This window comes from Stegodyphus dumicola, chromosome 2 (assembly GCF_044657685.1).
Source record: "Stegodyphus dumicola isolate Sdum_Otavi_A_Nest chromosome 2, ASM4465768v1".
Taxonomy (NCBI): domain Eukaryota; kingdom Metazoa; phylum Arthropoda; class Arachnida; order Araneae; family Eresidae; genus Stegodyphus; species Stegodyphus dumicola.
The window spans coordinates 37675956-37691846 of record NC_140769.1 but is presented as its reverse complement, the minus strand read 5'-3'; the positions used below and the strand labels follow the sequence as shown (position 1 = coordinate 37691846).

General features: G+C 31.8%; 1 protein-coding gene across 4 annotated transcripts in view; it reads right to left on the bottom strand.

Annotated features, from left to right (window-relative positions):
* LOC118203879 (uncharacterized) overlaps positions 1-15538 on the bottom strand; it is a 35415-nt gene extending 19877 nt beyond the window's left edge. For 2 of the 4 annotated variants that reach the window (XM_085810595.1, XM_085810598.1), the window contains exons 1-2: positions 15402-15538; positions 1752-1854 (exon numbers count right to left, since the gene is read on the bottom strand). In XM_085810595.1, coding sequence (XP_085666721.1) covers positions 1752-1854; positions 15402-15444 — 146 coding nt within the window. In that variant the 5' untranslated portion in view covers positions 15445-15538. Of the gene's footprint in view, positions 1-1751; positions 1855-11030; positions 11089-15401 lie in introns of those variants that run through there. The other 2 variants (XM_085810597.1, XM_085810596.1) reach the window with 2 other exon arrangements.
* Between the last annotated feature and the right edge of the window lie 353 nt (positions 15539-15891).

Here is a 15891-nt window from a genome sequence, read left to right as displayed (position 1 = left end):
GGTTATATGACGGTTCCTACACGGAGGTGGACTTAGTTTATCGACAGAACATATCATTGCATATGAACATAACATGGTGATATACTATATATTAATAAAACACTTTTATAACAAAAAAGTTACCAAAAGGCGAATGTTGTAGGCCGTGTGCTTAAAATTGTTATCCTGATTAAAAAAAAAAAAAAAAAAAAAAAAGTTGTTTCCAAAGTCCAAATTTTCGGTGGATAATTTAAAATTTTCTTTTAAAATATTTAAATAAAAAGCATGGTTCATTGTGCCATCAAAAAATACTAAATTATTTAATCCTGATGCTGGCATGCAGCTTCACATAAGATCACCTCCACCGGCATGCTTTACTGTACCAACGAAGGTCTTGGGATTAAGCTCCTCATCTTTGCTCCTCCATACGCCCATCGGAATAAAAAATGTAAATTTGCTTTCATCTGCAAATAAGACACCATTCAAACACGCTTCGGGTTTATTTATCATTGATTTTGAGAAGAAAAGCCTAAGCTTTCTATTTTTTGCGCTTCCAAAAGCCTTTCCTCGAGCAAAGCGCCCATGTAATCCAGTTGATCTGAGTACTCTTCGAACAGTTATAAGTGAAACTGAAGTAGAAACGTTTTCAGTAAATTCTATAGAAATCTTTAAAACATTAAAGGTGGATTTTTCAGAGATTTTTCTCACTATAAATCTCTGATCTCATCGAGTCCTATTTTCCGGACAACCTCTTCTTACTTTATTTTGGATCCGATTTTCTTCTTTAAAGCATTTTATCACATACTGCACCGTAAAATGGGATATTTTTACTAACTGAGAGATATCCCGAATGGAATTTCCATCCTTATCATAAAAAATGATCAATTTTCGAATGTTGTTTTTGTTTCTTTACGACTACGAGCCATCTTTAAACATTAAATAAAACATAACGAAGTAAGCAAATCCTGGGTGTGGAGATTCATCATCTACCACCCTTTTAGTTCGGGCGCGACTATAGAGACATTAGGTATTTTTTGGAAGCAGGAGAAGTGAAAAATAAGCAACGCCTTTGCCGGGAATCGAACCTCGGACCTCTGGAATACGTGCGCAGCGTGCAGACTGTTTTATGTTCTTTTATTTCGTAATTTAAAACGTTTTCCATCCTTATTAATTTCAGAATGAATTTCTTGAAACTCCAAATTTTGCTGCTCTGAGGCTTAAGTATATATAAGGGATTGTGTAGGTTATTTTTTTACATTTAATGGATTGTGTAAATTAACTTTTTTTTACAATTACAACGTGGCGCTATGAAAACGCCTTTCAGAATTCAAAGAAAATTTTATGAGAACCTTCACATCAATTCCCTTTGTTTTTGGCTTAATATTAGAATTCCCGTTGAGATACCATCTAATTCACTGTGACTTTATTAAGCATTTGTTCCCGTTTATTTGTCAAAATCAGCACTCACTGCAGTTCTCTGCAGTTCACTATTAAAACGCTGATTGCACACAGTAGAATATGACTAAGAATTGTGCAGTCCACCATAAGCAATGTTAACACAAGTTAATTTTATTAAGCTATATTTTATTCAATTTTTATGTGATTGCAATTAGGAAAGCTAATTTGATATATATTCTTGGAGATTTGCAAAAATTTATGTCGAATAAAAAAGATAACAAATGGTAACGGTAAGAAAATATCTGCTACATTAACAAAAAGTTTTTTTTTTTTTTTTTTTTTTTTTTTTTCATTTTTTCAGTTTAGGTACTTACTCGCAAAACTCCAGAAATTCTTCACTGTTTGAAATTTCAATGTAGCATAACTGAAGCTCTGAATGAATACAGACTTCATCACAAGATACTAGTCCTAAAAGAACTAAAAAAATGTAATATAAATATATTTACTATATATGTAAGCTTTAATCAATGCAATTATCACTGAGTTGAATTAATTCATAAAATAAATACTATTGCAGATGAATTTGTAGAGTCATTAGGGTTTTTTGTCGTCGGAGAAGTGAAAAATGTGCAATGCCCTCGCTAGACTCGAACCTGGAACTCTCGAATACGCGCCGAGTGTGCTAACCATTACACCAAGAAGATGTGCTGGAAAAAGGGGGAAAATAACCTTATAAATTTTTAAATTTTAATTTCTATCTAAGGATATGTAGTCTAGGGAAAATTCTCTGTTCATGAAATTTTCATTTTTTCAAAATTATTTTTAAATTAAAATCTTATGTTAATAAACTTTCCTATCAGATTCTATCTAGATATATCAAAGTATCATGGTTTGAATTGTATACGATCCATTTTACCTTAGAAGAATCCTCCTCGAACGCATCCCTCCCCTTAGGAAAAGAGCCCTCGAGTGCTTTGCCATAATCACATACACCAAAGCAAACCAAACCATGGTCTGAATTATAATTTTTAATTGAGATGTTACATTGCACGGAAAGTGATGTACTTGAAAAGCCATTCGAAAGAGAATTGTTAAACTTATTTCTGGCTTCTTTAGAGGAGAAGGAAGAAAACGTCTGTTATTCATTAAGTCGTGTGCATATCGGATAAAATTTGTGAAATTCTGCAAAACTGAACACAGTTTGTGTTAGCAGTTAATTGTGACATTAAGACAATGATGCTTATGGTTATTATCCAAATTGCATATTTTTCACTCTTTTTACGCAAACAGTGAGTATATATACTGCACTACTAGTATTTTCATGATAGACCTTTCGTAAAATTTTAGCTTTTACATTATCTAATCTATTACACCTTTCTTTCCGAATAATCACAACTAGAGATATGGACAGATGAATTAAATGCTCATCTTGGTTCCAGTAATAGATGTCGGCCATTTATATTTTAAGTTTTACTAACGGAATGTTCTTTTACTTTGCTTCTTGCCCACCAGCGGCCGAGCGTTAAAGTCGCTGAACACTGGTAGTTCGGTCCAAGGTTCGAATCTAGCGAACGGTGCGGTGGTGCATTTAATTTGGCAAAGCATACAAAGGCTATCTGCCTAAAGGAAGGGATGCCTTCGTGGAGGACTTTCTAAGAGAAATTGACTCGTATACACGTTACACATGGGTGAAACCACGAAAACGCCCATGCAGCCAGCCTGTTAGCGGGATTCGAACCTCGGACCGAACTACCAGTGTTCAGCGACTTTATCGCTCGGCCGCTGGAATCTAGCGAACGATCTGGCTGCATGGGCGTTTCTGTGGTTTTGCCCATGTGTAACGTGTATACGAGCCTATTTTCCTTAAAAAACCTTCCACGAACGCATCCTTCCCCTTAGGTAGATAACAAGTCGAGGCTTTGAGGTAATCACATAAACCATTCTTCATCAAGTGTTTTTCGAATGGTATTCTGATTGAGCTTTTATCATAAATTATTATTTGTAAGTGAAAATTATTTTCAAATTCCAGCTTTAATTAATGTCAGAAAATGTTAATATGAAATAGTGTATTTTAAATAAAAGTTATTTAAAAGTTTTTCACAAACGAATTTCCGCAACGAATTTCATCTAATTAATATGATAAAATAATTAATAAACGGTTTGCTAACAGAGGGTTCACTGTATGTAACCAGTGATGGTGAACTCTAGCACGCGTAACCAAAAACGTTCTTGCCGTTTTGGACAGTCAGAAAGAAAAAGTCACAAAACAAATAATAATCACAGCTAATCTTCAAAAGTAATCACCATCGGCATCCAGTGCCTTTTGCCAACGAGTGGCTAGCTGTGCGATGCCGTCGCGGTAAAACTCAGGAGTCGTGGACGCAAAGAAGTCCGTGAGGGCCTTTTCGAAGTCTGGCCGGTTGTTGAAGAATTTCCCACGAAGATGGCTGTCCAGGGAATGGAAAAGGTGGCAGTCTATTAGCGCGAGGTCTGGAGAGTATGGTGGATGGGGTAGTGTCTCCCAGCCCAGTCGATGGATGGTGTTCCTGCCCTCCCGAACCATATGCGGCTTCGCATTGTCATGGAGGAGGAGTACACATTTACGATTGACCAATACTGGCTCTTTATGCATCAGTGCCTGACATACACACTCCAATTGCTTCGAATACAGGCCTCCCGTGATGGTTTGACCCACTGGCAGAAGCTCATAGCTAAGATGGCTCATAGCTCTTCTTAGCTTCTTTGAAGTAGCGATGCAACGCGTTTTTATACTCTTGGTCAATGTCCCACTTCATTGCCACGTTTGGCGACTATTTTAATGTTGGGGTTTACTCTTCCAATGTCATATCAGAAACGGCAAGAACTTTTTTGGTTACCTTGAAATTTAGAAGTCAAATAGCAAAATCAGCGTAATATTTGCAAATTTTCCCAGGACTCGTTTCGATGGCTTTACCGAACCATCATCCTCAGCTGCCAAAGCGCAAATGAATGAGATAACATATAGCGATTAGATAAGATAAAAATGTGCAGCCATTGTTGATTTTGTGTTCAAAATAAAATAGGTCATATATACCCTTCTTCTGACTTTGTTTTGTATCACAAGGCTAGAAGATAATTCTTCAATGGTTTTTTTAAAGTCTATACTGTATGCTCCCTAAGATAATTAGACTTTATAAAATAAAAAATAATTAAATAATTCAAAAGTAAATTAAAAATAGCTGCTGTGAAGTGAATTTTGATTTTATTTTTTCCATATTTTTCAGACATATATTAATCTAACAGTTTTTCATTGAGTGATAGTAAAATATTAATAATGGAAAATGCCCTAAAATGTGAAACGAATCCAAACGTAAGTTTAGAGCTCTTTGCAGATTTAGTCCTTTTTTTCTTAATTCGATAAATACGAAATAGTTTTCCCTAAATGGTCACCATAATATAGAGGTTTACCCAAACATATTCGAACCCTCTTCACAAAAAGAATTTAACCCTCTATGAAAGAATTTTCAGAATGTAAGAAAACTTAAATTGTGGTACGCTTCACTATTCGAGAAATGTTTCATCCTAAACATTACAAGATTTTTGAGAAATCCAATGGTTACTAATTTTGCTTTGCATGTTGTTTTCTTACCAGTTTCATAATATTTGGTTTAAAACGCCCATTTGCTTTCTACTACAAGTTTTACTGGAAGAAAATCTGTAATTTAATAAGCTTCGTTTTCTTTTAGAGAGTTTGTTTCTTCAAACCTTTCTCGACCTCTGTTTCCAGATAATGTAGTGCTTTGTAAGAAAATGTACCTCGTGGAACATTTTTGGTCCAGTCTACTAAAACCTTTTCTTTCTAAATTTTTTTCTTTATATTTAATCTTTTCTTCAGTTGCTTTTGAATATGCTGTTACATCAGCAACATGAATTTTTCCCGTTTTATAAATGAAAATTTGCCTTTTTTATAGGACTGGAAGATTTGACGAAATTAGAAGACATTTTGATAGCAAAGGTCTATGAAGTCCACTGACAGTTGACTTAATCTTTAAGGCAGTGCATGTTCAGGATATTAGCCTGAAGAATAACAGCGCATTATAAGGTACGTTCTCTCTCCTTCCAGAAGAACTTCGGGGTGTAGCGGTAGCATATTCTGCGCGTATTCGAGAGGTCCAGGTTCGAGTCCTGGCAAGAGCATTACACAATTTTCAAATTTTCTGCTTCAAAAAGTCTAATAACTCTACAGTGCTGCCCAGACTATAAGGTGGTGAACCATAATTCGTCCCCATCAGGATTTAGCAATTGGGTCCCCTAATCCCCAGTTACCTTTTAAAAGGGCGAGTATATAAGGTATTTTCTCCATCTTTCCAGCATGCCTTCGTAGTGTAACGGTAGCAAAGACACGTATTCGAGAGGTCCTGGGGAGGCATTGCACATTTTTCACCTCTCCTTAAAAAAAAAAACCTGATGACTCTGTAGAGACATTAGGTATTTTGGAAGCGGGAGACTTGAAAAATGAGCACCGCATTCGTCGGGAATCGAACCACGGACTTCTGGAATACGAGCCCAGTGTGCGAGCCACTACACTACGACGCCATGCCAAGAAGGCGCGAGAAATACCTTACATACTCCCTCTTTTAAAGAGCGACTGGGGTTCTAGTGGACCCTATTGCTAATCCTGGGTGTGAAAAATCATCAGCCACCATCCTTTTGATTCGGGCGCCAGTGTAGAGTTGTTAGGATTTTCGGAAGCAGAGGAGGTAAAAAGGAGCAACGCCTTCGCCGGGAATCGAACCACAGATAGCTGAATACACGCCCAGCGTGCAGACCACCACACTACGAAGGCATGCCAAGAAAGCGGGAGAAATATCGTATAACTCTACAACCTTTTAGGATATTAATATATTTTCACACAATGGCCGTAGAGAGTTTTAAGTAAAATGTTTCGCTAGCAGATATGATGAATATGGTTTAACTAGACGGTGAGGCAATATGAGTGAGGATTGAGGCAATTAAAATCCTGTTACCAAAATCACATTTTCCAGTTTTCGAAAGACGAAACTGAAATTATTTTAAAATCACGTTTCCTAATTAAAATTCTAAAAAATTCGAATATTTTTATTTTAAAATTTTCTTCGTGGCTGAAAAATAAATTAGTTCAATTTGTACTTTGATAGACTAGTCAAACACATCAACTTCAGTAGAATATGCTAGCTTCCGTTAGAAAATTAGAATATTAAAAATAGTTATAAAATGATCGAACGAGAGCACATTCAGGAAAATGGTACGAATCAATTTCTTTAAAAGCACGCATAAAATAAGTATAAAAAATCTACACCACATGACTTCATTGTACGGAATATTAAGTTATAAGCATTTTTCCCTGCATTTCATTTAAACTTATTGAATTGAATTAAATATACTTTGTCGATAGCGCCTAAAACACAATAAAATAAATGCATTTTTTAAAATTCACTTCATTTATTTACCATAGCGACGTTCTGGCGCTAGTTGTAAAAAACCATAAACCACCTCGTACCGTCAAAACAATTAAAAAAATTTTTACAATTAAAATTGCAGTTTCTACGCAAAAGCAAACAATTCGGCCAGCAGGCAAGAAGGCAGATTTTTCAGTGCACAAAACTAAAAGTTTCCTTTTGGTCCCACTCGGCAAAAAGACACTGAAGTTGCAGAAAGAATTAATTTACTATTCTGCTAAGTTTTAAATGTAAACAAATTTGGCTGCTATGGTTAAAAAAAAGTAGGTTTAGTCGCACTTAAACAACTTTTAGATTGTTGATAATGCTACATTTATTGCATGCAGATTAACTAAAGGCATAAAAACCTTAACTGGAAGATAGGAACAACATAGTTCAATCATTTTTAAAACAAAAAATGCCCAATTTACCAACATATTGGAATAAAAAAACTGAGCTCACTGAGCCGAGTAACAGAGTGAGTATATATATTTATATACTTTTGGTGCGGCCGACTGCAACCGAAAGGAAGGTGCACATCTTATTGTTCTATATACAAAATTTCAAAATTTCAGCTTTCTGAGAGTACTCGTTTTTGAGTTATACGAAATACATTCATACATACATACGCACGTGCATACGAACGTACGCACAGACGCCACGAAAAGATCTCTTCTGAATCCATTTTAAATCAGTTTTATAATTCGTTTGGGGAAAAAAAAAGAGTCCTTTATTCTGCCTATACGTACACATGTCACGCAAAAACTTCGTTAAATTGGATTCGTTAGCGGTCAAAATGGATATATTCGTTGAAATATGATATCCGGAATTTTTCGTGATTACAATACTTCCTTTACTTTGTACAAGAAAGTAAAAACTAAAAATGTACCTTACTGTGAACTTTTGATGGCTTTCAGATTTTCCCATCATTTACCACATCAAATTTCAAATCAAGGAAAATTATTCAATAAATATGGTGACTATAAATGATAATTTTTAATAAAATCTGTGGATACGACATGACATCCTTGTACAGACTAAATTATACACATTTTTAACTGCATTTCATTTAAACTTATTTCCTCGAATTTTATTAGAGATATTTTTCTCAATTAATAAATTCAGTTCTCACATCGTGGCAAGGCAAAAATATATAAAAACTCTAAACATATTCATTAAATATTCCACAATACACAAAAACATAAAACACCAAATATAGTTAAAAACAGTTAAAAAAATAATTTTTACAATTAAAATTATAGTTCTTTCGAAAAAACAAGCGATTCGCCCAGCGGGCAAAAACACAGAAAGCTGAAAGTTTACTTTCGGTCCCACTCTGCAAAAAGACACTAAAGTTGGTGCAGAAACTGACTTAGTTCACTATTGTACTAAGATGTGAACAAAGGGCGGCTTCTTTAGGCTTAGTATCACTTAAACAACTTCCAAATTGTTGATAATTCTACAACCATTGCATGCAGATTAACTAAAGACATAAACCTCTAACCAGAACACAAAAATAACATAATCCAATCACTTTTAAAGCAAAAAATGCACAATTTAGCAACATATAAGAATATAAAAACTAAACGATCATCGAGCGGGTAACAAAGTGAGTATATATATATCGAAAAGTATAGGTCGGAACGAAAATGAATAAAATTCTGCTCTTGTAATATGAAGGTCTAACCTTTCTTCGCCGGGTAAAACTTACCAAACTGTATAAACACAGATTAATGAAACTTTCAAAAACGGAATCTTTAAATGAAAATTAAAATGAGAAAAGAAAAAATTCTTTAAAAATTACAGAACATTATACATAACAAAACAAAATATTTTTTTTTATTAATCTCTTCTGTTTAACGCTTCCAGCAGAACTTGTCAAGGGAAAAGAGTTGCTACCAAAAAGGGAGGTGCACAACTACATGTTATAGCAGTCCCAAGTACAAAATTTCAACGTTCTGAGGTTATTTGTTTTTGACTTATGTGAAATACATACATATGTATGTTCGTACGTACAAACGTCAAGGAAAAAAATCTCTTCTGGATCCATTTTAAATCCATTTTACAATCTGTTTTAGGAAAAAGATTTTATTCTCTCTGCACGGAGAGATGTCAGACAAAAACCCCATTCAAATGGATTCGAGAGTGATTGAAATAGACATTTTCGTTGAAATATAATAACCTAAATTTTTCGCGGTTACAATATTTTCTTTATTAAGGAAGTAAAAAATGAATAAAAGTTTATAAAAGGACGAAAATAATTTTTATTTTAAAAACAATAATTATCGATTGAGAACAAATTATAAATTTCTAATAAAAATCTATATAAAATATTCTATCTTAAAAATAGAATGAGAATAAATGACAAATTTTTAATTAAAATATGTAAAAATGGATGAATGATAAAAGATGTGTAGAATGATAAAGATCGAATGAATGAGGACAAATGATAAAAATGTGAAAAAGAAAATGGGACGCTTGAATACCGGGACACCTTTAATTAAAAATAAGAATAAATATTGAAATAAAAATTAAGAAAATTAGATTTTTTAACAAATTTTTAAGTAAAACAATTTTAAAATCATTTTCTTGAAACTATTTACAACTTCTTAAGATATAGTCCATTGTTCAGGATCAATCACACAATCTTTTATTTTATCAATATATTTAATTACGAAAAATTTTGCAAGTTAGGGAAGGATATGCCCTATTATAAATGTTTAGTTTTTAAATAGCGTTGAATAGTTAAACGATCTCGTACTTTAACTTTTGCTTAACAAATATTTCTTTTGGAAATTCCGTATACATACAAAATGAAATATTATTAATTAGTTATTGAAACAGCTACAGCAAATGATTCATCAGATTCTACATAAATGAAATCTTAACATCTCCTCTTTTAAGAAGTTTTGAATCGTCTCTTAAAATTGTGTTATTTGAAAATTTCGTAAATCTGTAGAAATGCCAATTTTACTATGATTCAAAAGTAATAAATGTAAGTCAGCTAGTTGCATTTAATGGAACAGCAGTTTTTAAACGAAATATTTCGCTGCGGCATCTCCAGAGTTTCCAAATTAAGCTGCAGCGGATTAAAATTTTATTTCCTGTGTCAAACTTCCCATTATCTGGCCAAAACCCCCATTACTGTTGAACTAAACATACAAACAGTCTAATAAGAATTCAAATAACTAAACATCCAGTATTTCTACGTGATAGATGTTTAAGACATTTTTATCCAAAAAAAAACGCTTAAAATCACATGAAACTGGCTGTGAACGTAATAATCCTGTACAAGCAGAAATGCCTATAAAAGATATTATTCAATATATCAATTAATGTATCATTTGTCATTTATGTCGTTTTTCAAACGATTTTAAAAAGGTTAGGTACTTATCAAAGGGATGTTGCAAAATCCTGTATAACAAATACGAAAAACATTCAGTTATTATATCAAATATGTATACGAGTTTTATAAAACACCTGTTATTTACAGAAGAGCTGACGCAGTTCATAAATTTGTATTAATGTTATCAAATAACGTTCCAGGAATTGAAAAATATTTTAATGAAAAAAAAATGAAAAACTATAAAGGTATCAGGAACATAATAGACTAAGATGAAGGTCGTTTGATATCTTTGTAAAAAGGATATTTTACCTGATGTTTCAGATGATAAAAGAAAATTATACATGATGGCCATTTAACTGGAAAATATATAGGACTGGCACATAATAGTTGCAGTTTAAATTATGATAATTTCTAATTTCATATATGTAATAATTCATAATTAAGCAGGATCTGATACCCATTTATTTATTAAAAGCAGGCTATGATGTACATTAAAGGAATACAAAGATAAAAATTATACCAAATAGCGAGAAATATATATATATATATCTTTCTGTAAAAACGCCGGAAGTCTGAAATTGAAGTTTATAGAATCATTTAAATTTATGCTTCTAGTACTGATAATTTACTACTATGTCTTAAACTGGAAATGTTCAGAGAGAGTTAAATTTTATTCTGATGAAAAATTATATATTATTACCATACTTTCGCATGTATAAGCCATAGCCTAAATTTTACCTCTAATTAAAAAAAAATCCTAAGTAGAAGCCGCGGATAACCTGTGTACCGTTTATACAATATTTGTTTCGTTTTGAGGGTATAAAAGCAGCTAAAATAAAAACAGTACTTACCACACACTGAGACAAAATTCTTATTATCGGTCAAAAGGAACATGCTTCTGTGTTCAATTCAAATTAAAATATACATAGTAACGAAATAGTTTGCTCGACATTTTCCTTTAAGTGACTTGCAACCACAACTAAACTTGTATAATCCTATCTGAGGTTGACTCGACAAAAATGGATTTTATTAAATGCACGCTATTATGCTGCCTGCGTTGCTGTGTTACCACATACTTCGCATGTACCTGTCCTAATCCTTCACGTGCATAAGCGGTACCCCTAATTTGCATCTGCTTTCTATGGAAAAAGAAAGTACGATTTAAACACGAGAGAATACGATATTTATTGTTATGACGAAATAAACAAAATTACTAGCTCAAATTGAAGAAAGGTATAAAGAAACAAAATTACCGGCTCAAGATAAATTCGATAATGAGAGTAAGTGCACCGACGGAGAATATAAGCAAGCCAAAAAGTTCAGTAAAATATAGATTTATATGTGAAATCGATGTATCAGTATTAGCAGATATCTTTGAAAACTTTATAGATGTATGCTTAAAAACGTATGATTTAGATCTGGCATGGTACACTCTGCACACACACACACGAATGGGACAGTTCAATGTCTCTAGTTCTGCTGAGCCGATCGACGAAATTTAACTTGCGTTTTTCAGATCTCTAAAGCACGATTCAGGGTATATATTAGATTTATCTGTAGCACTGTTATAACAATTTCGCATGTATTCCGATTTTAGAAAAAAGTCCGATTTTGACCTTTTTCTAACATGATGTACCGATTTTTTATCCATATTTTGATTCTACGACTTAAATTATGCATGAATATTAAATTTTATAAAATTTGGTGTGAAATTTACAAAGAAATTTAAAATTTATCTTGGCTCACTTTTTTTATTTTTATTTATTTATTTATTTATTTTATTTTATTTTATTTTATTTTTTTTTTTTTTTTGGTTGCACGAAATAGTTATTTTCTTAATGTCACGGTAATCTCTCTGATGAAGGCATTCAAAAAATAAATAGTGAGGATTATATTTTGAATTTCTAAAAGAAAGTTGGTGATAAATATTAAATTACGATTCGGAAAAGTTCTTAAGGGCAGCTTATATATGGATATCAGTTGGAAAAAAATTTCATGTAAGATAATTAATTCAAACTATCAGATATAATCAGAGCTTTTATATTAAAATATGAATACAAAATATATTGACATGTGCTTTAAAGACTGTCATTAAGATTTGATTTCTTTTTGAGAATGAACACATAACTCATTGGGACGTTGTATGTAGACACCAGACGTCATCTGGAAAATTTATGATGAAAAATGCTTTTAAATGTAATTAGGAAAACTTTCAGAATTTCAAACTTTAAATGAGAATTTAGTTACAGAGAATTGGATGAAATTAAATATGCCATTAGTTCCTAGATATAAAAAATTATCACTGAAAGGTGTCAGAGATTGGAATGAGTTTTCCAAATATGAAACGCTTTGAAAGTCTTTCATTATTAAACATATTGATAAAATTACAGATTATGACAGTACGTCAAAAATAGACTTATCTGAAGAAGCGAATTTCAAGAAAATAATTCTAAAATGCCTAGCTAAATTTTGTTTAAAAATATAATTTTTATTATTTTTGATTAAAGGCGTCAAAGTTTTGGCGCGCCCTTTTTTTTCATATTTTCATCATTTGTCCTCATTTCATCTTTAATGCATTTTTATGTAATATTTTTGTTATTAATTTAGTTTTATATATTTTAATAGAAATTTATCATTTCTCCTCATTTAAACTTTTAATGCATTCTATTAGAAAACTGTCCTCGTCCTTTTACATTCTTTTATTATATTTATTACAATGCTGCTTGTTCTTGTTTATTATATTCGCTTAATATAATTTTACTTAACCCACACTGTCTGATATATTAATAGGTTGCATTAAGTTAAATTTTCTGTTATATGTAAAGCAAAAGATAATAGACTCCACTTATTCATATTTAGAAAATGAGAATGCTAGTCATTACCACTTAGATATAAAGTTTCAAATGTTTAATGTAGATTAATTTTGAAATTTTATAACTAACAAATTTTACTGTCAAAATATAAATACACATATTTAAAAACCGTATCATAATATCCATGTGTTTTCGTGAATATCTAGTGCAGAGATTTTCGATCTTTATCTTGCATCGACACCTTTCAGAGTAATTTTTTTTTTATCATCGGACTCCTTACAACTTTTTTCTATAATGTACAATATACAACATAACCATAATACCTAAATAATTTAAAGATAACAGTTAGATTAAGAATATAGACTAAAGTTTTAAAAAAATAGTTTATTACATTCATGTTTAATTATTTTTTGCATTATCATTTTTAAAATTTTTAAACATAAACAGGTTTTTAGAAACAAGATAAAATATTCTAATTCCAAGAAAGTTCGATTTTAATTAATGTTACGGTTTCACTTGATGTACTGATACAATTTTAGCCCTTAAAGGGCCTATTAGTCTCGAAACGAGATTTTACGTCGGTTCCCTATAAACGGTGTATCACTTTTCAAATTGTTGCCACCAAATCCAATAATCGACCTGTATTATTTTTAAAGAAATTGAATAATGAAGAATCCGCATACATATATGTATGCTCCTCCTATTGGCATAAAAAAATCGATAGTACCTAGAGTCATCAAATTTTGAATAATGTAGTGCTCCAACCGAATTCTGAATTTCAAATTTGCTTTATTATTTATTTAATATTTTGTAAAACTAATGAATATTTGATTAACTCAACGATTTGTAAGCGAGTAGTGGCAACAGTGTTCGAAATCAAACACTTTTATCTCCAGCCCGCGAGCCTGTTACTATTCGGAAAAATGTAAAATATTTTTCTTTCAATTTTAATTAACACTATAAAAACATATATGGCAGCATCTAAAACTCTATCCGGAATGCTGAAGATATGCTGTTCTTAAATATTTTGAGATTTGGCTGAGGAATTAAATTTTATGTGGTGTTAAGTGCGAAGAACATAACCTTTAATTTAACATATAAAATTAATTAAGTTAACATATAAAAATTTAACAATAGGTAGACAAAAAGATTTTTTTATTAGCCATCTTACTAAAACTGAATATTGATATGACGAACTGAGGACAAGTTGCGAAAAAGCATAAAAACGTCTGCCAACACTTAACACTGCATCGTAAAAGCAGAGTTATATACTGCTTTTAAAAATGTTGTGTTTTTTCCCCTGAGTTGCATGTGGCTGAAGTGCAAAGGAAACGATGTTTAATAATGAAGCTAAAAAGGAAAAAAAATGAGCTAGTAGGAGTGAGTGTAAGATCAGCCTGGTAGACTGCGAGCTCAGCGAGAGTGTCAAAAACCTTAACAAACCCTTTTGTTCGACCGTTCAAATCTGAAACCTTTCAGATTTTTTAAAAATATTTTTGAACACATACAATCCACCCGTGCACAACAAATGTACAGCATGGGGCTTACAAAATATAAGTTACCTAAAGCATTAAATATTGCATACATAAAACGAACAAAAACAGAGAACAGCACTCTGTACTTCACGAAAATAGATAAGTTCACCGGTCAAAGGCACGCCGAACTTTTCAAAATCGTTCTGCAAGCATAATCGAGGGCCATCGAAGATGGGGCAGGAAAAATTAAACGTTCCACATCTCTAAGTACTCTTTCTGAACGCTCACATAAATTATTTCATCATTTTTAATATTTGGCATAAAACTGCTTAATGATTTTTAAATTACCACGTTCAAAATATCCAAGCTGGTTTTAGTTTCCCATTTCAGTTTTACGTTCTTCATATTTTATTATTGTGTTTTCTTATGCTCTTGCATTTTACTTCTTAATACTGCACTTATTGCATGAAAAATTTGTATATTTTAAAGAAACATTCTTGATTTAAAAAATATATTAAAAAAATTTAGCGCATGTTTCCCCTTATATTTATTTCATATGATTTCGCTTTTACTGTATAATACAGCTTTATATCAGTAAATTAATTATCAGTATTACTAATCATTTTTTTGTAATCAATTAGATCTTGATTATGCTTATCAATTGTCTGTGCGTATGCGATTACCAACCCACAATCGGCCCCTTAATCATCACTGACCCCCTTTAAAATGTCCTCAACAATCAATACCGACCCCATTGGAAACCTCTAGTCTAGTGTTTTGTTCTGATTTTAAATTTCAAAAAATATATAACTGTAATAATATGAATTAAATTGTGGTGTTTATTTATTATTATTATATCTTTTTATTGCGCAATATTGTTATTTAATTGACAACTATAGCGATATATCCGAATAATAGAAAAGGAAGATCTTACCTATTGCAAGCAAGAGACGTAACCATATCATAATACAGAACATGATTTAGGAAGTGAACATGATTTAGGAAGTGAATATCTTAAAACCATACCTTCAACTCTGTCGAGCTTAGATATCAACTCTTATTCAAAGTTTCATATCTTTGAACTAAATGATAAGCTATTCTATAATTTTCGCTTGGTCTTTAAACAAACAATTTAAAGAGGAAAGTCGCATGTAGATAAAAACAGATATGTTGGATAGTAAGGAGTAAATTTATATTTAGTGTTATTGCGCTTGAGAGCAATAGTGTTATTTAATAGCAAGCATGAATGGATAGTGATTATGCATACTTTTTAATTTCAAGTAATTAAAACTGTTTAATTGTACGAATTTTGACTAGAAAAGTTCGTATTCGATTGATTGTAAAATTACTTCTCAACGTAAAGATATTACTGTGAAAATTTTGTAAAGAAAACGAACATCGTGCCATTACATACATATTTAAAC